At 41.2% G+C, this 21335-nt stretch overlaps 1 protein-coding gene across 2 annotated transcripts in view; it reads left to right on the plus strand.

The window, feature by feature from the left end:
• Npepps (aminopeptidase puromycin sensitive) overlaps nucleotides 1–20794 on the plus strand; it is a 94960-nt gene extending 74166 nt beyond the window's left edge. For both annotated transcript variants that reach the window (XM_038325741.1, XM_038325742.1), the window contains 8 exons: nucleotides 1352–1486; nucleotides 2706–2925; nucleotides 6533–6675; nucleotides 7386–7442; nucleotides 14487–14594; nucleotides 15032–15187; nucleotides 15667–15714; nucleotides 19340–20794. In XM_038325741.1, the coding sequence (XP_038181669.1) occupies nucleotides 1352–1486; nucleotides 2706–2925; nucleotides 6533–6675; nucleotides 7386–7442; nucleotides 14487–14594; nucleotides 15032–15187; nucleotides 15667–15714; nucleotides 19340–19492 (1020 nt within the window). In that variant the 3' untranslated portion in view covers nucleotides 19493–20794. The remainder of the gene's footprint in view (nucleotides 1–1351; nucleotides 1487–2705; nucleotides 2926–6532; nucleotides 6676–7385; nucleotides 7443–14486; nucleotides 14595–15031; nucleotides 15188–15666; nucleotides 15715–19339) is intronic.
• Nucleotides 20795–21335: the final 541 nt, after the last annotated feature.

Consider the following 21335-nt stretch of genomic DNA (forward strand, 5'->3'; position numbering starts at 1 on the left):
CAATTTCTTCGTATAGGTTATCTCAAATTTTTAGTTGCTAAAATATGACCACTTAGCCAGGTGGTGGTGGCACACTTCTTTAATTCCAACATTCAGGAAAGGCAGGCAGATCTCTGTGAGTTGGAGGCCAGCCTGGTCTACAGAGTGAGTTTCAGGACAGCTAGGACTGTTACATAGAGAAACCATTTTGAAAAACAAAACAATAACAAGGGTTATTTAACTATTTTAATATTTAAAATGTACTCTGGAATATAAGATTAACATTTGAAATTATGAAAGTTTCTTATAAATTAGAAGTTGTATATACCATGATCTTAGTAATAATTGCATTAGAATTGTTTGGTTATAAGTCTGGTGGTGGTGGCCCATGCCTTTAATCCCAGCCCTTGGGAGGCAGAGTCTCCCAAGTCTAAAAAAAAAAAAAAAAAAAAAAAAAAAAAAAACAGAATTGTTTATTTATACAATATCTTTTTATGTTTCATTATTTTTTATTTTATGTGTATTGGTGTTTTGCCTGCATGTATGTCTGTGTGAAGGTGTCAAATCTTGGAGTTATAGACAATTATAAGCTGCTATGTGGGTTTTGGGAATTGAACCTGTGTCCTCTGGAAGAACAGTCAGTGTTCTTAACCACTGAACCATCTCTCCAGTTCCTATTTTTATATATTTTTACATAGTAAATTTAATAATTTCCTTTTACATATGTTTTTTTGTTTTTCAAGGTAGGACGTAGCTCAGTGAGAAAGTGCTTGCTTCCTATTTAGGAATCCACGAGTTTGATCCCTGTAACTACCACACCTCCCAAAATAAACAAACCTTTTTGATTTGGTTTTGTTATTGTTGATTTTTTCTTCTTCTTTTAAGGCAGGGTCTCACTATGTAGCTCTGACTGTCCTGGAACTCATGTAGACCAGGATGGCCACTATCTTCACCAAAAAAAAACAAAACAAAAACCTTTTTAAAAATGGAGTGGCTGGGCTGGAGAGATGGCTCAGAGGTCAAGAGCACTGACTGCTCTTTCAGAGGTCCTGAGTTCAAGTCCCAGCACCACATGATGGCTCACAACCATCTATGAGATCTGGTTCCCTCTTCTGGCCTGCAGGTGTACATGCAGGCAGAACACTGTATACATAATAAATAAAATCTTAAAAAAAAAAAAGGAGTGGCTGACCGAGTGGTAGCTCTCATCTTTAATCCTGGCCCTCTGGAGGCAGCAGCAGGCAGATCTCTGAATTTGAAGCCAGCCTTGTCTAAAGAGTGTATATATTATCCAGAACTACACAGAGAGACCCTGTCTCAAAAGAGAAGTCAGGGAAAGAAGTGGTTAATACTATTTGTTGGCTCTTTTCAGTTAAACCTGGGAACAGTTGGGTTTTATCGGACCCAGTACAGCTCTGCCATGCTGGAAAGTTTATTACCAGGCATCCGTGACCTTTCTCTGCCTCCAGTGGATCGACTTGGATTACAGAATGACCTCTTTTCTCTGGTGAGCATCTCACACTTAGGTCATATGATGCATTTGTTTGTTCAAGGGTCCTGTTTCTCCTGGAATGTATAAAGCATAATTAGAAAGATACAGTTCTTTCTGAAGATGGCACATTTGGGATGACAACAAATGGTTAATTATTAATTAACATAACAAAAATTGTACCCATATTATTTGCCAGAAGCAAATTTCATTTCACGATTTCTAAGTCAGTTTTATTTAAACTATCTTTTGTAAGGCAAAAAAGTCCATTCTTTTCTAAACAAATGGATATGAATCATGAAGAAATTTCCATGCTGATTTTTTAAAAACTAATTCAGAGTGATTTCATGTTTTTCTTAAGTAGTACTTATATTTTAGTAGGAAAGACAGAATGTTTTAACAGTAAGTTATTACTCAAATTATAGCATATCAGCCCCAGAATTATATACGTATTTGACTTTGTTCCATTAAGGCTTTAAAGCATATTTTGTCTTTATGACTCCAGCAGGTTAGGTAATTTCAGGATGTCTTTGCCTGTGGTAAAATTGTCATTCTTTCTACTGTTCCTTTAAATTGGACCTGAAATCTCCTTACTCTCTGTGATTGCTGATTGGATTCCTTCTTTGTATAAATGCAGATTAGCATTGATGGACAAATCCTCCCATCTGCTGATCTCACTGATACGGGAGACCTGTCCCAGGAGAGCAGGCTGTGCAGTTGGCTGATAGAACAGAAGTTCTTTTTCAAACTCTTGTTAGTCAGTGCTGAAAGCAAGCACTCTAAATTCCTAGCCTTCCCATTCGTGTTCTTTAGAAGTGAGTAAAGGAGAGGCTCCAGTTGACACAGTTTTCAGGCTCAGCCCTGAAAGAGTCTTTGTAAGAACTGGAGCCCTAGCTTTTCTTGAGCTTTTCTGAAAGTATAAAAAATTTGAAAACATTAAAGTGATGCCCCAGAAAGTGAATAGAAATAAGAAGTTAGCTGAGTTTTGTTGGTCCCAAATTATGATGTATAATGTAATTTTTTTAAGGAGTTCTTTTACAAATAGCAAAGGGATAAATAAAAGATTTTGTCATAATAGGATTTTTATTCTATTAGTATTCTAAACTTATTTAGCCTCATTTCCTTAAACAAACAAACAAAAAAATGACTAGTAGTAGATAATGCCAAAGTACATGTTTGTTTGTTTTTTTTTTTCTTGTTTGAAGGCTGGGCTAATTTGTGTTTTTTCCTATCCCAGGCTCGAGCTGGAATCATTAGCACTGTAGAGGTTCTAAAAGTCATGGAGGCTTTTGTGAATGAGCCCAATTATACTGTATGGAGCGACCTGAGCTGTAACCTGGGGATTCTTTCAACTCTCTTGTCCCACACAGACTTCTATGAGGAAATCCAGGAGTTTGTGAAAGATGTCTTTTCACCTATAGGAGAGAGACTGGGCTGGGACCCCAAGCCTGGAGAAGGTAATGAATGAGCATTGTATGAGGACGGAATCTGTTCACTTGTCACTCACAGTTAGCACTTGCATCTCTGTATCCAGTTGTTACTAGTCTATTCAGTTAGCCAGAAACTACATCTTCTGAACCTGCTGGTGAAATTGTCACACCCGCAGCAAACAATAACTCAAGTAGCATGGAACCCATAGAGACTTTCCTGCCTCAGCATGAATCATCACCTGGCATTGTTCAGCTTTCTGAAGTAAGGATTGCTTGCCAGGCAGTGGTGGTGCACACCTTTAATCCCAGCACTCGAGGCAGAGGCAGGTGGATCTCTGTGAGTTTGAGACTAGCCTGGTCTACACAGTTAGTTCCAGGACGGCCAGGGCTACCCAGAGAAACCCTGTCTCACCAAGAAAAAAAAAGCTACTATGTTTGTATTCTCCATGATTATGTCTATAATCACGCACCTTTTGTAGCTGTTAGTTTAAGTGTTGTGTTGAGACTGGTGATTTACAAGCTTTAAATGCAGTTATTTGTTGTCATCATTTGTTGCTCACTAAATAAGGTGTTTTCTTCTGACTAACCTTAATCTAGGAATTTTTTCTTTTTGTTTTGTTTTTTGTTTTTTGAAACAGAGTTTCTCTGTCTAACAGTCCCAACTTTCCGGGAACTAACTCTTATAGACCAGGTTGGCCTCGAACTCACGAATATCTGCGTGCCTCTGCCTCCTAAGTGTTGGGATTAAAGGCATGCACCACTACCTCCTGGCTGTTATTTCTTTTTCTAGTGCTGATTTTAAACCCAGGACCTAGCCTGTTCTAAACTCTGTCAGTGAGTTATTCCCAGGTCACTAATCTGAGAATCTTTTAATAAGAGTAATAATAGTAGCAATACTTGGCACTATCTTTTCTTTCTTGGTTCAACTAATATTTATGTAGCTAGTAAAAGTCGGGTGCTATTTTAGAAGCTGGTGGTAGAGATGAGTAAAGCATTGCCCTGTATAACTTACATTCTAGTGGGAGACACTGCAAATTGTATCATGCTGGTGGAAATTATCATAAAGTAAAATTAGACAATGTAAATAAAAACTACTAAGCTAGCATTTTATAAATAGTTGAGAAAAATGATCACAAATAGTTGATCTTTGAGCATAAATGGAGACTTGAAAGAAAGGTTCAAGAATAGAGCAAACATAGTTCAGACCAGAGGGACCAGCAAGTAGCAAGAATCTGAAGTAAGAGCATGCCTGGAGTGTTGAAAGAATAACCAGAAGTAGCTGGTGTGGTGGCACACAACTTTATTCCCAGCGTTCTGGGAGGCAGATTTCTGTGAGTTCAAGGCCAATCTGGTCTACAAAGTGAGTTCCAGGACAGCCAGAGCTATTACACAAAAAACCCTGTCCACAAAAACCCTGTCCCAGGCTGAAGAAATGGCTCAGAGATTAAAAGCATTGCCTATTCTTCCAGAGGTTCTGAGTTCAATTCCCAGCTTGGCCTTCTTCTGGCATACAGGCATGCAGGCAGATAGAATACTGTATATACCATAAATAGGGTAAATCCTTTTTTAAAAAAGAAAGCAAGAACCAGGTAGTGGTGGCGCACGCCTTTAATCTCAGCACTTGGGAGGCAGAGGCAGGTGGATCTTTGTGAGTTCGAGGCCAGCCTGGTCTACAGAGCTAGTTCCAGGACAGGCTGCAAACTACAGAGAAACCCTGTCTCGAAAAACTAAAAAAAGAAAGAAAAGAAGAAAGGAAGGAAGAAAGACCGACCCTGTCTTGAAAAATAAACAAGCGAAATATATATAATCGGAAGTCTAGTGAGGTCAGGACCAGATAAAAGAGGGTGAGAGGCCCATGGCAAATTAACAGTATCCCACAGGGGTGTGAACTGTAGTAAGTTCTTTTTTTTTTCCCACATTTTGTGTTACTAGATGCTAGTTTTAAAAATTTTGAACATGATTTGTGTGACTGTGAAAAACAATCTGAAGGAGAACCATTCGGAAAGCTATTTGAGTAGTCAGTCCATTTGAGGTGTTGGGTTCAGCTAGCCCTTCCAAGCAGCATATTCTCAGTGTGTTTTGAAGCTAGTACTAAAACTGTGTGGGGAAAACTGAGTGTGGTAGAAAGAAAAGTCATCAGATTACTTGTAGAGGACCAGGCTCCAGTGTTTAGGTGTTTAGGAGGTCTTGAGTTTAAGGCTAGTCTAATGTCCACAGAGAGTTTCAGGCCAGCCAGGTTTACATAGTGAAACCCCTCTCTTTAAAAAACAGTGTGTGTGTGTGCGTGTGCGTGTGCGCGCGCGCGCGCGTGTGTGTGTGTGTATGATATGTTTGTAGACATACATACTTACCTATATACATACTGCTGTAGAAGCACCTTTGGGTGCAAAAAAGAGGAGTTTGATTTGGGGTCTTTCAAATTGAGGTCCTTTTGGATATCAGCATAGAGAACACCTAGAGATCCAGGCTAGGTAAATACATTTTGGAGTTAATAGCATGCAGGTAGTATTTATAGCTGTGGAAGTAGGAGAAATCACCTAAAGACTAAGAATAAGAGAGGCTTGAGTATCATAGTTCAGGATTTAGAAATTGGTAGAAGAAAACTCAAAGCCGGACATACTGATGGTACATTCTTGTAATCAGGAAATAGAAATATACAAGATCAGCCTAATCTGCCTAGAGTTCTTTGTTCTTTGTCTCAAAAAACAAAAACAAAGAAGACTTGGCATGGTGGTCCACACCACTAATTCTTGGGAGGTAGATGATCAGGAATTATCCTCAGCTTCATAGAAAAGCCAAGGTCACCCAGGACCGTGTAAGACTCAGGGAGAAGAGAATGAAGAACCACAAAAGAAATAGTGAGAAGGAGATCCAGGAGAAAGGGTAGTCCAGAACTTATCTAGACAACTCTTGAAAATGTAATTTCCAATTCCAAGGAACCCATAGGGTTAAACCAAAGGCCTCTGGCTTGCTCTACCACAAAGCTGTATCCAGACCTTACATGGAGACTTGTACCTTTAACAACGATACTGAGTTGGGTGTGGGTACTTAGTGATAATTTTGCATATCACTGGAGGATGAATCTATTTGATTTTCATTTTGAAATCTAAGGTTTCAGTTTATTGTCCAAAGAACATTTACATGTGGGTCCTTTTAAGCAAAACTTGGGTCAAACCTGCATGATGTAAGCCTTTCCTTTTCATGTTACTTTTGTGGGTTTTTTTTTTTTTCCAAGACAGGATTTCTCTGTGTAGCGCTGACTGGCCTTGAACTCACATAGATTCATCTGCCTCTGCCTCCTGAATGCTGAGTTTAAAAGCCTGCACACATCACCACCACTCAGCTCATGTATTGTCTTTAACAGTATAATTAACTACATCGAGAGTACATTAGTAGGCTCTGATAGCTGGCACTTAAGTCAAGACAAAGTCAGCAAATTCATTTGCTTGTCTAGTATGTTTAATTCTTCCCTCATACAATTTGATAAATTAAGTCAAGTGTTCTCTCAAGTTTTAGAGTAAATTGTGTTTGTTCAAGACTATAGACTTGGTATAACAAAGCTAAAAAATATTTAGGTAGTGAATTTATAAAAGCAGACTTTTGAAGTAGTCCTGTGTCTTCACTTCTCAACCAGGTCACCTAGATGCACTCCTGAGGGGCTTGGTGCTGGGCAAACTGGGAAAAGCAGGTCATAAGGCAACTTTGGAAGAAGCCCGTCGTCGTTTTAAGGAGCATGTGGAAGGAAAACAAATTCTCTCTGCCGATCTAAGAAGTCCTGTGAGTTATCTTAATAAATTTCCTTGAAAGCTGGGCATGGTGGGACAAGCCTTTAATCCCAGCACTCAGGAGGCAGAGGCAGATGGATCTCTGAGTTTGAGGCTAGCCTGTTCTACAAAGCAAATTACAGGACAGCCAGGGCTGTTGCACAGAGAAACCCTGTCTGGAGGGAAAAACAATAATAGTAATAATAAATCCCATTGATTTCAGGTATTAGTATCAGTCTGTGAAGCTAAAAATTGACCTAAGAATTGACCCACAGACCCATCTGCCAGTTTTAACTGTGCCACTTAGGTAGTTTATAACCAGCTCCTCATTTGTTTCTTAGGCAGCACATCAGTGCTGCAAGGTGATGAGCATTGTGCATTTCTCCGCGGGAACTGATATAAGCTGTTGTCAGGACATTTCAGCCCTCTGATTATTCGCCAGTAGTCTATTAGTGATTGATAAAGTCTGTTTGTGCAGATGCGTAACTATAATTTTTTTACTTCATCTTGTAGCTTTTCTTTGTTTTGTTTTCCCAGATAGGGTCTTACTATGTAGTTCACAGAAGCCTTAAACTTACAGTCTTTCTCCTGCCTTACTGTCTACAGAGTTAGAACAACAGGCCTCTGACAACATGCCTGGCTACTTTATCTTAGTTCTAAAGAATATTTAACAAAGTGCATGTAACTCAAATGACTTCTTTTTCTCCTGGTGTTCTTTTGTAGGTCTATCTTACTGTTTTAAAGCATGGTGATGGCACCACCTTAGATGTTATGCTAAAGGTAAGTGTACCTGGAAAAGGCTCCAGGTTCCTGCTTTTGAATTTGGATATACCCAGTGCCACTTTAAATGGTTTGGGGAGTTGGGAAAGCCCTGGTAAAGAAATATATGTGCTGGGTCTGACTTTTAATTCCAGGTATTAAGGAAGTTGAAGTAGGGCAGAGTTTAAGGCCTATCTGGTGACAGACTTGAGTTCAAAGTCAGACTGGGCGACTTTTTTTTTAAAATAAAGATTTATTTATTAATTATGTATACAGTATTCTCAGTATTCTGTCTGCATGTATGCCTGCAAACTAGAAGAGGGCACCAGATCTTATTACAGATGGTTGTGAGCCACCATGTGGTTGCTGGGAATTGAACTCAGGACCTTTGGAAGAGCAAGCAGTGTTTTTAACCACTGAACCATCTCTCCAGCCCCCACTGGGCAACTTTTTGAGAAAAAAAAAGTAAAAGGGCTGTAGGAGTGTAGCTTAACGGGAGAGCTGGCCTGGCATCCTGGAGGCCCCAAGGCCCAGACTCCAGTACCATTATCCTAGGAAGAGAGGGGAGAGAAGTCGGTTTGGGTATTTTCCAAATGATGCTGAACTCATTTTTCAGGTTTATTTGTATATTTTTCCTTCACAACTTAATCTTAACCCTGAAATAGTGAAGTTTGACCCCAGGACTTTGTGCGTGTGTTAGGCAAGGGTTCTGCCACCAAACTATAGCCCTGTTTGTTTTGTTCTGTTTTGAGACAAAGTCTCAGGTAGTCCAGGCCAACTTTGAAGACTATTGTTGATTTTCTGGCCCTTGTGCCCCTGCACTTTCCCAGTGCTGGGTCACAGATGTGCCACTATGACCGTGTTTCTTTTGTTTTTGTTTGTGTGTTTTGGTTTTTGAGATAGGGGCTCATTTAACCCAGTACTACTCTACCTCCCTTTGTAACTGAGGCTGGCCTTGAACTCTTAATCTTTCTTCTACCTTCCCACGTTGCTCAGATTATGGAGATCACAGACATGCATCACATCTGCTCCCACCTCTTTTTAAAAAGCAGGGTCTTGTTAGGCAGTGGGGGAACATGCCTTTAATCCCAGCTCTCGGGAGGCAGAGACAGGCGGATCTTTGTGAGTTCCAGGCCAGCCTGGTCTACAAGAGCTAGTTCCAGGACAGCCAGAGAAACCCTGTTTCAGGGCCAGGGAGAAGGCGGTGTCTTAGTAGGTTATTCAGGTTGTCCTTGAGTTTACTATAGCCCAGTCAGGCTTGAACTAATTCTTTTGTAACCTCCCAAGTGGCTGGGCTCACAGCTTGAAGAACCTACTATGCCCCTGTCTCTGTCAGTGGTTCTCAACCTTCCTAGTGCTGTGACATTTCAGTTTCTCATGTTGTGCTGACCTCCCCAACCATTAAATTATTTTATTGCTACTTCATAACTATAATTTTGCTACTCTTATGAATCATAATGTAAGTATCTGATACGCCAGGATATCTGATATTTGACCCCAGTGGAGGTCACGACCCACAAGTTGAGAATAGTTGGTCTAGATGATTAAGCCAGGTTATTTAAAACTTATCCTATGGAAAGCCAGGCAAAGTGGTGCTTACCTTTAATCCCAGCACCTGGGAGGCAGAAGCAGGCAGATCTCTGAGTTCAAGGCCTGCCTGATCTACCTAGTGAGTTTCCAGGGCAGGATTGCACAGAGAAACAGAAAAACCTTGTCTCGGCAAAAAAATCCCAAACTTGTCCTATGTAAGTGGTAGTTATCTCTTGACCTCCACAAGTATGTTCATTCCTACACACAAACTGTTTAAAAAATGTACAACACTTTTCCTTGTTATATGCAGGGATCTGGAGTCCATCCCAGTATGCGAAGGAAGAGACAGGAATAAAATGGAGGGAGGGAGGATCAGGTATCATAAGCATATGGGTGACCAGGAAATCATCTCACTTGTCTTCATACATTTATTAACATTGGGAACATACAATTAACCCTTGCACCATAATGGTAGTGATCTTATAAGAGTTTGAATTGATAATAATACTTGGGACAAATGCTATATTTAGTCCCTGTGTATTCATTTCTAGTCTTTTAAAAAATAGCCATGCTGTCTATGTTAGAGGTGAAAGGACCAAAATATGCTTATTGTCATCATCAAGTAATTATTCAAAATGTGCCTAAATACCCATATATCACCCGCCAGAACTATGTGCTCATTAAAAGATTTACATGTAAGCTGGGCATGTTGACACAGACTAGTGGGCCAGTCACTTTAAAAGTGGAGCTAGGAAGATTAGGAGCTCAAGATCATCTTCAGCTGCACAGAGAATTCACGCTGAGATATGCTATCCTGTCTCAGCAACAACAAAAAAATTCTCAAAGATGCTTCAGTGGCTAAAGGCACTTGCTGCTCTTACAGAAAACCCAGGTTTGCCTCCAGCATCCACATTAGTGGCTCTCCATAACTTCAGTTACAAAGGATTTGGCACCTTCTGGCATCTGAGGGCACCAGACACATCTACAGTGAACTTACATATATGCAGGCAAGCCTCATATGCATAAAATAAAAATAAACATGTCTTTAAAATACATTCATGCTGGGAGGGGTTTTTTGTTGTTGTTCATGTTCCTTTATTTATTTATTTTTAAACAGTCTTTTCTCATTTATGTATCTATTCCAATTCCCACTCCATCCACTTCTCAGAGAGGGTAAGGCTTCTCATGTGGAGTCAGCAACATCTGGCACATCAGTTTGAGGCAGGACCAAGGCCCCTCTCCCCATTATATCTAGGCTGAGCAAGGTATTTCTCCAAAGAGAATGGACTCCAAAAAGCCAGTTCAAGCAGTAGGAATAAATCCTGATCCCAGTGTCAGTGGCCCCGCCGGTTACCCCTGCCACACAACTGTCACCCACTTTCAGAGGGCCTAGTTTGGTCCTATATAGGTTCCCCACTGTCAGTTCGGAGTCAGTGAGCTCCCACTAGCTCATTCGTCTGTTTCTATTATCCCCATCATGGTCTTGACCCCTCCCACTCTTCGACTAGACTCTGGGAGCTTAGCCCAGTACTTAGCTGTGGATCTCTGCCTCTGCTTCCATCAGTTCCTGCCTGAAGGTTCTATGATGTCATTTAAGGTACTCATCAATCTAATTACAGGGGAAGGTTAGTTCAGGCACCCTCTCCACTATTGCTTAGGGTCTTAGCTGCTGTCATCCTTGTGATTCCTGGAAATTTCCCTAGTGCCAGGTTTCTTGCTAGCCCCATAATGTCTCTCTTAATCAAGATATCTCTTTTCTTGCTTCTCCCTCTCTGTCCTCCCCCATTTCAACCATCCCACTCCCTCATGTTCTCCTCCTCCCCTCCTCCTGTCCCCCTCTCATTCTGCCCTCCCTTCTCTCTGCCCCCCACGAACCCACTTCTCCCAGGAAATCTTGTCTATTTCCTCTTCCCAGGGGGAGAGGCAGGCAGATCTCTGAGTTCAAGGCCAGCCTAGTCTACAGAGGACTTTCAGGACAGCCAAGGCAATAGAGAAATCATGTCTTGAAAAACTAATTCAATATATAAAATAAAATAAAAACAGATCCACATTTATAGATTCATAGATTAAGAATACTTCTGTTGGACTGGAGAGATGGCTCAGAGGTTAAGAGTACTGGCTATTCTTCCAGAGGTCCTGAGTTCAGTTCCCAGCAACTACATGGTGGCTCACAGCCATCCGTAATGAGATCTGGTGCCCTCTTCTGGCATGCAAGCATACATGCAGATAGAACACTGTATACATAATAAATAAATAAAATCTTTTAAAAAAAAATACTAAGGCTAGGTGGTGGTGTCCCATGCCTTTAATCCCAGCACTCGGGAGGTAGAGGCAGGTAGATCTCTCTGAGTTCGACACCAGCCTGGGCTACAGAGCGAGTTTGGTTCCCAGCAACCATATGGTGGCTCACAACCACCTAAAATGATATATGGTGCTCTCTTCTGGCACACAGACAAAACACTGTACATATAATTAATAGATAGGTAGGTAGGTAGATAGCCTAGAGGTGGTGGTGCATGCCTCCCAACAGGTTTATCTCTGAGTTTTAGGCCAGCCAGGTCCAGGACAGATTCCAAAGCTACACACAAAAACCCTGTCTCAAAACACCAAAGCCAAAGGGGAAAAAAAAAAAAACCTTAAGAAATAAACAAAACACTAGGTCCATAGTACAGGGAATGTCATGTCACATGCAGCAGTCTCCTACCATTAAACTAAGGCTGTTCTCGATTTTTTTTTTTTTTTTTTTGGTTTTTCGAGACAGGGTTTCTCTGCAGCTTTTTTAGGGCCTGTCCTGGAACTAGCTCTTGTAGACCAGGCTGACCTCGAACTCACAGAGATCCACCTGCCTCTGCCTCCTGAGTGCTGGGATTAAAGGCGTGCGCCACCACCGCCCGGCTGTTCTTGATTTTTTTAAAAAAAGGAGAAGGCCGGGCGGTGGTGGCGCACGCCTTTAATCCCAGCACTCGGGAGGCAGAGGCAGGCAGATCTCTGTGAGTTCGAGACCAGCCTGGTCTACAAGAGCTAGTTCCAGGACAGGCTCCAAAGCCGCAGAGAAACCCTGTCTCGAAAAAACCAAAAAAAAAAAAAAAAAACCATAAAAAAAGGAGAAAGAGGCAAAAGAAAAGCTACACTTCAAGGTTTATTGCTTAACCATGTTATGCACGGGCTTCCTTTCCACTAATAAAAATTGTTTTGGATTAAGCTTTCAACTAAACATTGAGTGCCCTTGGTCTTCATAGTCTTGTGAAGCTGTATTATAAGTCAGATGAATGAAATATGTGTGAAATATCTGTTCCAGGGTAGAGCATATTGCACACATCTTTAATCCCTGCAGTTGGAGGCAGATCTCTTGAGTTCAAAGCCAGTCTGTTCTTCATAGCAAGTTCCAGACCAGCTAAGTCTGCACAGTGAGACACTGTCCTAAAACCAACCATCAGACAAACAAAAATGTTCCATGAATAAAACTAAGGATTCTGAAAACTCTATGCCATATAACCTTAATATATTTCATGTCATGGCAATATTTTAACAATTTCCATTAGTGTGTGTTTTAATAGTTCACATTTACACAACATGAGAAAATTCATAAAAATCACCTTTTTTCTGGGAGGTAGGGAGGACCAAAAACTTTATTGATGAGAGATGAGGGTTGTTTTCGCCTGGTAATTTAGAAATGATGAGTTCAATTTAAAAATGATTCCTGCTGTCTTGAAGTATGGTTAGAGTGCCATCTAGTGGATGTGTCTTAACATGTTTTCTGGAAGAGACATGCTCCCTGAAAGCTAAAATTCTGACCTTGACTATATCAGACTTTTCTTTCTTCCTTCCTTCCTTTTTTTTTTTTTTTTTTTTTTTTTTTGAATTTTTCGAGACAGGGTTTCTCTGTGTAGTCTTGGTTGTCCTAGACTCGCTTTGTATTTGTATATCAGGCTGACCTTGAATTTATAGAGATCTACCTGTCTCTGCCTCCTGAGTGCTGGGATTAACTGCTTGCGCCACTACTTCCTGGCTATATATCAGACTTTTAAAAAACCCCGGAGGGGGCTGGAGAGATGGCTCAGAGTTTAAGAGCATGGCCTGCTCTTCCAAAGGTCCCAGCAACCACATGGTGGCTCACAACCGTCTGTAATGGGGTCTGGTGCCCTCTTCTGGCCTGCAGACATACACACAGACAGAATATTGTATGCATAATAAACAAACAAACAAATAAATAAATAAAAACTCCGGAGGCAAGAGGCAGGGGTAGTGTCACAAAATTGAGGCCAGTCTGATCTACACAGTGAGCTTCAGACTATTCGGGGTTGCATAGTGAGACCTTGTCTCAAAATGAACAAAAGAATATTGGTTACCCAATTCTTTTTTAAATACAAGTATAGGTGTTTTACCTTCATGTATGTCATTATACCCCATGTGTGCCTGGTAACCTGCAAAGCTCAGAAAAGGACTTCTGATCCCCCTCGAGCTAGAGATAACAGGCAGTTCTGAGTCACCATGTAGGTGCTTAGACCCAGATCTTCTGCATTGCATAGCCATGTCTGCTGCGCCAAATATTCTTGTGTGACTTTGAGGGACTGAGGAGAGGGTTCAGTAGGTAAGAAGCTTGCTACGTACAGCAAGAGGACCTGAGTTTGGATTCCCCATGTAAGAGGTACAGTGAGTGGGCAGATAGGCAGAAGCTTATAGTACTAGCTTAGGTGAAATGAATGGCAATCTCCAGGCTTATTGATAGATCCTGACTCAAGGAAACAAGGTAGACAGCAATACAGGAAGACTGCTGACATTGACCTCTACCCTCCACAGGGTACTCATGAGTGAGCAAAGCTACAGGTATGAGCACATGTACGCACACATACAAAAAATTTTAAGTAATATTTCATAATGTATCTTCTTACTTTGTTTTTTTGGGACAGGGTCTTTTGTAGTCAAGGTTACTTCAAACTTTCTGATCTTTTTGCCTCTGCTTTTCCAATGTTGATTTTTTTTTTTTTTTTTTTTTTAGGTTTTTTCAAGACAGGGTTTCTCTGTAGCTTTAGAGCCTGTCCTGGAACTAGCTCTTGTAGACCAGGCTCGCCTCAAACTCACAGAGATCTGGGTGCTGGGATTAAAGGCTTGCACCACCACTGCCCGGCTAATTCATCTTTTCTTAAATGAGTAAATAATTACAGCCAGATACTGGGTGTCTAGATTACTTTCAACTTCTACTGTTACAGGCTAAATTGAGGCTGTTTAGTGATAGTTTATCCATCTGATGCAAAACATTAGTCAGGTGTCAGTGGATCTTAATGTTAGACTCTGTAAAACTGAGGCAGACTATCTAGCGAGTGTGTACATACCTCTAGTGGCTTACTGCTATGGTAAATGTGGGTGTTAAGTGCTCAGCCATGGTGACAACGTATTCTCCATGATGTAGTGTCCCACTAGTCTTGTCCAGTGAGAAAGAAAAACAGAAATTTGACCTCATTGGAAGAGAAGCTGGTATAAACATACATAGAATCCAGGGATGAGCTAACTATTCCTCATTATTTTTCCCTGTAGCTTCACAAACAAGCTGATATGCAAGAAGAAAAAAACCGAATTGAAAGAGTTCTTGGTGCTACTCTTTCACCTGAACTGATTCAGAAAGTCCTCACTTTTGCACTTTCAGTAAGTTACAGTCACATTCAGGAGAACTGCAGTTCACTGACCTGTGGCCATTTCGTTGATTCAGCATGCTCATAACCTTTGGGGGCACTGATAGGAGCTTTTTGCTTTGTTTTCAAAATTTTAGTTGCTTTTTATTTTGTATGTGGTAAGATGGGGTGGGGATGCGAGTGGAGGTGAATGGTTCTCCCTTCTGTTGTGAGGTTTCCAGAGAGTAAAATCAGGTTTTGAGGCTTGGCTGCTGTGCTGACTACTAGCAGTGAGGATCAAAATATGTTGAAGAGGAGGTGGTGCCTTTCAAATGCCTCTTCCTACTGAGTCACCTCCCTGGAAGGGAGTGTCTTCCCTGCTATTACTTGAATTTTCCAATAGTTTGTTGTATTCTCTGGTACCAGAAGATATTCCTGACAGTCAGATTTCTGATCTTTTTTTTTTTTAAGGAAGAGGTACGTCCACAGGACACTGTGTCAGTAATTGGTGGAGTAGCTGGAGGCAGCAAACAAGGGAGGAAAGCTGCTTGGAAATTCATAAAGGACAACTGGGAAGAGCTTTACAATCGATACCAGGGAGGATTTTTAATTTCCAGACTAATAAAGGTATGTCAGAGTCATGAGTAGCTAATCTTGAATGTTTCTGAATAAGATTATACGTGACTTATTAAGAGTCTAGTAGATTAGACCCAAAAGTCAGGGTCTTTCTTCTTTAAAGGGGTCTTCAGCCAGGTATAGTGGACCATGCTTATAATCTCAGCACTCTAGAAGCTGAGGCAGAAGAATTGCTATGAATTTGAAACCAGCAAGTGGGGGACCCAAATCCCCACTCCTACCCTCAAATAAAGGGTTCCTTAAGGGCTGGGTTGCATCTCACTCATAGGATTGTCCTGTACTAGGCCCTGGGTTCAAGCCCCAGGTATCAAAAATATTTTTACTCAAATAGTTTCTGTGGTTTGTTTAAGATTGTGCATGTCCCCATCTTATGATCTTTGCAACAAACCAGAGTGCAAGAGAACAGAATGGTCTGGTTTGGGTGAATGGAAGTTTGTTCCTAGTGTTTAAAACTTCTGGTTTGTTTTCAGCTGTCAGTTGAGGGATTTGCAGTTGATAAAATGGCTGGAGAAGTTAAGGTAAGGAAAGTACTCTTTACTTTTTACTTTTCAATCCAGAAAACAAAAGCATGAACCTAGCCTTCTTTTTTTTCCCCCTTAAAATTAATTTATGTACGTGAGTGTTTTGTGTGCATGTGTCTGTTTGCCATGTGCTTGCTTGGTTCTATGGGTATCAGAGGGCATTGGGTCCACCGGAACGAGAAATATGGGAAATAGATGCTAGGAACCTGGGTCCTCTGCAAGAGTAACAAGTGCCCTTACTCTGAGTCATCTCTCCAGCTCCATGAACCTCGTTTTAATGAGTATTGGGAATGGTGTGTTTTTGTGTCTCCTTGTTTCTTTAGAAAGATTTAAGTTTGCCTTCAATATCTGAAAGAGTTTTGAGTGGAGAGTTAACCAGTTTTGTTTGTGTAGACCCTGAACCTAAACTCCCATCATATTTTAAACTTCATCATAATGCCAGTTTTACATTTATCTTCTTGGAGGCAATATTCAGAGCTATGATCTGGTTCACTATTGGAGCCATTGTTAGGAATAAGTTTTATAGCCAGACGTGGTGGCTCACACATTTGATCCCAGCACTCAGAGACAGAGACAAGTGGATCCCTGAATTTGTGACTAACCTTGTCTACAGAGCAAGTTCCAGGACAGCCAGGGGTACACAGAGAAACACTGTCTGCGGGGAAAAAAAAAAGTGGGGTTGGGGGAGGAATGTTTTACTATTTTTAGAATTTGAGAAAACAGTAAAATGCTTGGTTTCTGCTGTCCTTTAGGTTCCATTGTGTATTGTACTGTATGAGCAGTTTCACTGTAAAGGTAACGGAACTATGAATGTGAAACATGTAATAGGTTTGAAAATTAGGGTAGTGGCAACCTGAAGCTGGTAAGGCAGACTTTCCTTAAGATTGAAGATAGGCATGGTGGCTCATGCTGGTCAGGCTAAGGCAGGAGGATCCCTGTAATTTGAGGCCACTCAAGTTATTGTGTAGAGGATGATTTGGAATGAGAAAGAAGAGATTAAGATAGTAATTTTCCAAGCAAGAAAGACACGTAACTTAGAGAAGAAGAATGGTATTATGGGATAATAGAGATTCAGGGTGGATTTTCTCAGTAAGCATTGGAGGGTATGGAGTGAGATAGGGCTTTACTCTGTAGTTTGCCTGGCGCAAAACTCACTGTGAAACCCTAAGTTGGCCTTGAATTTATGATGATCCTTCTATCTCAGCCTCCTGAGTACAGAGACAATGATTTTTTTTAAAGATTTATTTATTTATTATGTATACACCATTCTGCCTCGATGTATGCCTGCATGCCAGAGGAGGTCGCCAGATCTCAGTACAGATGGTTGTGAGCCACCATGTGGTTGCTGGGAATTGAACTCAGGACCTCCGGAAGAGCAGCCAGTGCTCATAACCTCTGATCCATCTCTCCAGCCCCCAGAGTGAACCACCATCCTGGCTTTTGTTTAATCTTTAATTCAACAGTATTTCTCTATGTTGTAACCGTCTAAGGCAGTAGTTCTCAACCCCTCCCCCCAATGCTCCAGCCCTCTGATACAGTTCCTCGTGTTGTGGTGACCCCCTCCCAACCATAAAATTATTTCATTGCTACTTCATAACTATAACTTTGCCACTGTTATGAATTATAAAGTAAATATCTGATAGGCAAGAAATCTTATATGCGACCCCTATGAGGGTCTCCACAAGTTGAGAACCGCTGATAAAAGAGAAGGGGGGAAAAGAGCCAAGGATAATTTTCTTTTTTTTTTTTTTTTTTTTTTTTTTTTGGTTTTTCGAGACAGGGTTTCTCTGTAGCTTTTGAAGCCTATCCTGGAACTAGCTCTTGTAGACCAGGCTGGTCTCGAACTCACAGAGATCCGCCTGCCTCTGCCTCCCGAGTGCTGGGATTAAAGGCGTGCGCCACCACCGCCCGGCAAGGATAATTTTCTTGTGGGGCATGCCTTTCAGCCCAGCTCTCGGAAGGCTGGGGAAGGCAGGTCTCTATGAGGCCAGCCTGGTGTATATAGTGAGTTCCAAGACAGCCAACACTATCTAGAGAAACTGTGTCTCAGAGACAAAGGTGATTTCCAGGTGTAGGGGATGATACAGTGCTAGTACTGTTTGTTGAGATGGAGCTGAAGCATTCCAGCCCTGAGAAGCCCACAGAGCCATTGCCTTTTCTATGACTCAGGCTGTTAATTGCTGAAGTTTACCCTTCACCTGATGAGTAGTCGTTTCTCTTTCACAATCTGGTGACAGGTACAGGATAGGCCTGGTGGGTGGCTGTTGCTGTTTGGTGTTTCCATATGCTTTGTTTTCTGTGAAATCGGATGGACTTGTTAGAAAATAGCTTAGGGGGCTGGAGAGATGGCTCAGAGGTTAAGAGCATTGCCTGCTCTTCCAAAAGTCCTGAGTTCAATTCCCAGCAACCACATGGTGGCTCACAACCATCTGTAATGGGGTCTGGCGCCCTCTTCTGGCCTGTAGGCATACATGCAGACAGAATATTGTATACATAATAAATGAATGAATGAATGAATGAATGAATGAATGAAAAGAAAATAGCTTAGGAACGTTTGAAAATAAACCTTCATGAACAAATTCAGGGGCTAGAGAGATGGGTTGTGTTTAAGAGCACTGACTGCTTTTCCAGAAGTTTTGAGTTCAATTCCTAACATCCACATGGTGGCTCACAACTGACTTATAACTGTCCCCTGGGATCCCATGCCCTCTTCTGATGTATAGACATATGTGCAAACAAAATAGCCATATACATAAACAAATCTTTTACAAAAAACTAGATGCTGGGCGTGGTGGCGCATGCCTTAATTACAGCACTCATGAGGCAGAGGCAGGTGGATCTCAGAGTTCAAGGCCAGTCTGGTCTACAAATAGAGTTCCAGGACAGCTGGGACTGTTACACAGAGAAACCCTGTCTTGAACAAACAAAAAACAAATAAAAAAAATAAATAAAGTAGGTTAGATTCTGAATAAAGTGAGAGAAAAGTTAGTTAAATAGGCTTGAGGAGGGTAGAGGGAATCTGACCATGCCATACTCTGGAAGGTTATCCTTTGCCTTCCTGAGACCATACTGCTCAGTGCAGACAAAAGCCTGTAGGATGACAGACATGACAGTGGAGAACCGGAAATGTAGCTGGTCTATAAGTTATAGAATAGCCCAGACTTTGAAGACTATTCAAGAAAAAACAATCTCTAAGTTTCTAAATATCTGTTACATTTGGAGTAATATTATTTTGATCTGCCTAGTTAAATGCAATTGAGAAAAAACTGCACCATCAAGTTATTAAAAATATAATGCTTTCAGTAGGTTTACGGTTATATACTGAACCCTGTTTATAGCTGACTTTGGCTGTTCGTAGCTTCTGCATAGGCCATAAGTTGGACACGTCGGTAGACAATTAAGATTTTAAAAAACAGCAGATCCCATCTTTTTTATCGGCTTTTGATTAGCTTTTATGTATTCACTTGTTAAGGAAGGATTCCTGTGTGTATGCTCAAGGAGTTGCTTATTCCAGCCTGTGGTGGTAACAGGTCATTCTCACACCAGTTGTTCTGTTACTTAGTCCTAACAGTAACTTCTTACTGTTGCTAATGGTTCTGCATTCTGGATTGTTTTATACCAGGCTTTCTTCGAGAGTCACCCAGCTCCTTCAGCTGAGCGTACCATCCAGCAGTGTTGTGAAAATATCTTGCTGAATGCTGCTTGGCTAAAGCGGGATGCTGAGAGCATTCACCAGTATCTCCTTCAGCGGAAAGCCTCCCCACCCTCAGTGTGAAGCCTCAGCACCAAGGTCTTACTGCCTCTCTGCAGGGATGAGGTGGAGCTACCAAACAGCTGATTCACATGCCAAGAATTTGGAGTCTTAGACCAGTGGGGGTTGGACAATGAATGTAGTTAACTGGTTCCTACTCACACTCCAGAATTAAATTCTATTGAAAAAGGAAAATCAACAATTCAGCAAAAACAAAATAAAAAATAAAAAAATAAAATAAAAATGTAAATATGATAGTAATAAACTAGAGCATAACGAAACTGTGAAACTTCCTGAAGCCTGTCATGGTTCAAAGTATTGGACTCTCCTGTTAGTGACAGATGTTGTTTTAAAACCTACCAAAAGGAAAGAATGGCTTTTGGGGAAAGATTTTTGTGAAGTGGGTTCTACATGCAGCCTGACAAGCCGGGTATGTCCACTGCTGGGATCCTGACAGAAGGTCGATCCTGGCTCACATAATGGAGTCTGTGCATAATTCCAAGTGGGTTGGGTTTTTTGTTGTTGTTGTTGTTTTTCCTTTCTGGCATGGGGACTGAGCAGGAAGGTATCTTTTCCTGCATAACTCAATCTAAACCAAGGGTTGTAGTTCCTCCTTGCCTCCCTTCTGTGTGATTCCCTCCCCTCCCCCGCAAAAAAAAAGTAATGAAAAGTTTTTAAAAAGTAAAACAACCCCCCACAACCTCCATCCGGGGTTCTTCTCCCTTAGTTCAGCCCCAGCCCTGACCCTGTCCTTACTAGAGATGATGAGGAACATCTTTGACAGCCACATTAAATAAGAAGAGCTGATAATACTTGTTTTTCTTTTTTAAGATAACTCTTAAAAACCCTGAAATGCATAACAGGTAAGAGATTAGAAATAAAGATTATCAGCCAGGCCTTTTGCTGGAGTGATTCTGCTCAAAACGGTCCCAATTACCTGACAGGCCAAATGCCACACCTTTTCCGAACAGTATCAGTGAGCGCTGGCTCACCAGCCTGTGCATATGAGGAGCCAGTGGGGACTGCTGCGTGGCCCAGACGTCCGCTCACCGTCGCTTCACCAGTGTGCCCACTAACGAGCCTCGCCACCTAACCCAACGTGTTTTTACTAAGTCTTAGCCTCTTCCTCTTTCCCTTTTTTTCTCTTTATTTTTTTCTGAATCTTTCTTTTTTTGTGTGTGTGTTAACAGAAATTCATATTTGGTGTGGCTTAATGTATTTCAGAAGGTCGTCAGATTGTGAGACTGCTTCCTTGGAACATTTTTGTGCTATTGTTTTAAATAATAATTAAAAAACTGTTGGCGTTAATAAAAATGTCAATGTGAAGTTGATGTCCTGATTCTTTCAGCCTTCTTGGAAAGAAACGAGAGTCCCTGTGCTTCAGCAAGAATTACAAGAAGTCTGACCACTATAGGATTCTTGAGCAACTATATTACGTTTTATGTGTGTGAACATACATATGCCATAGCACATGTGTGGAGATCAGAGAACAACTGTGGGCACCAGTTTCCTCCTCTACCTTGTGAGTTTAGGGATTGAACTTAGATTCTCTGACTTTGTAGCAAGAGCTCTTAACCTCCTGAGCCATTTTGCCTGCTCCTGCTCATTTGTGTTTTCTACAACCCAGCTAAACTAGAACTCTATGTAGCTCAGGCTGGCCTCAAACTCAGAATGATCCTCCTGCTTCAGCCTCTACAGTGTTGGGATTATTGGCATGAGCTACCAGGTACAATTTGCCCACAGGGTATTTTTAACTCAAAGCAGACATAATGGTTTGTGCTTATTTCTACATTCTGAAAGTTGAGGCAGGAGATTAAGAGAATTTCAGGGTAGCATAGGCTACATAGCAAGATCCTATCTCAAAAAA

Source organism: Arvicola amphibius, chromosome 4 (genome assembly GCF_903992535.2).
Source record: "Arvicola amphibius chromosome 4, mArvAmp1.2, whole genome shotgun sequence".
Classification (NCBI taxonomy): domain Eukaryota; kingdom Metazoa; phylum Chordata; class Mammalia; order Rodentia; family Cricetidae; genus Arvicola; species Arvicola amphibius.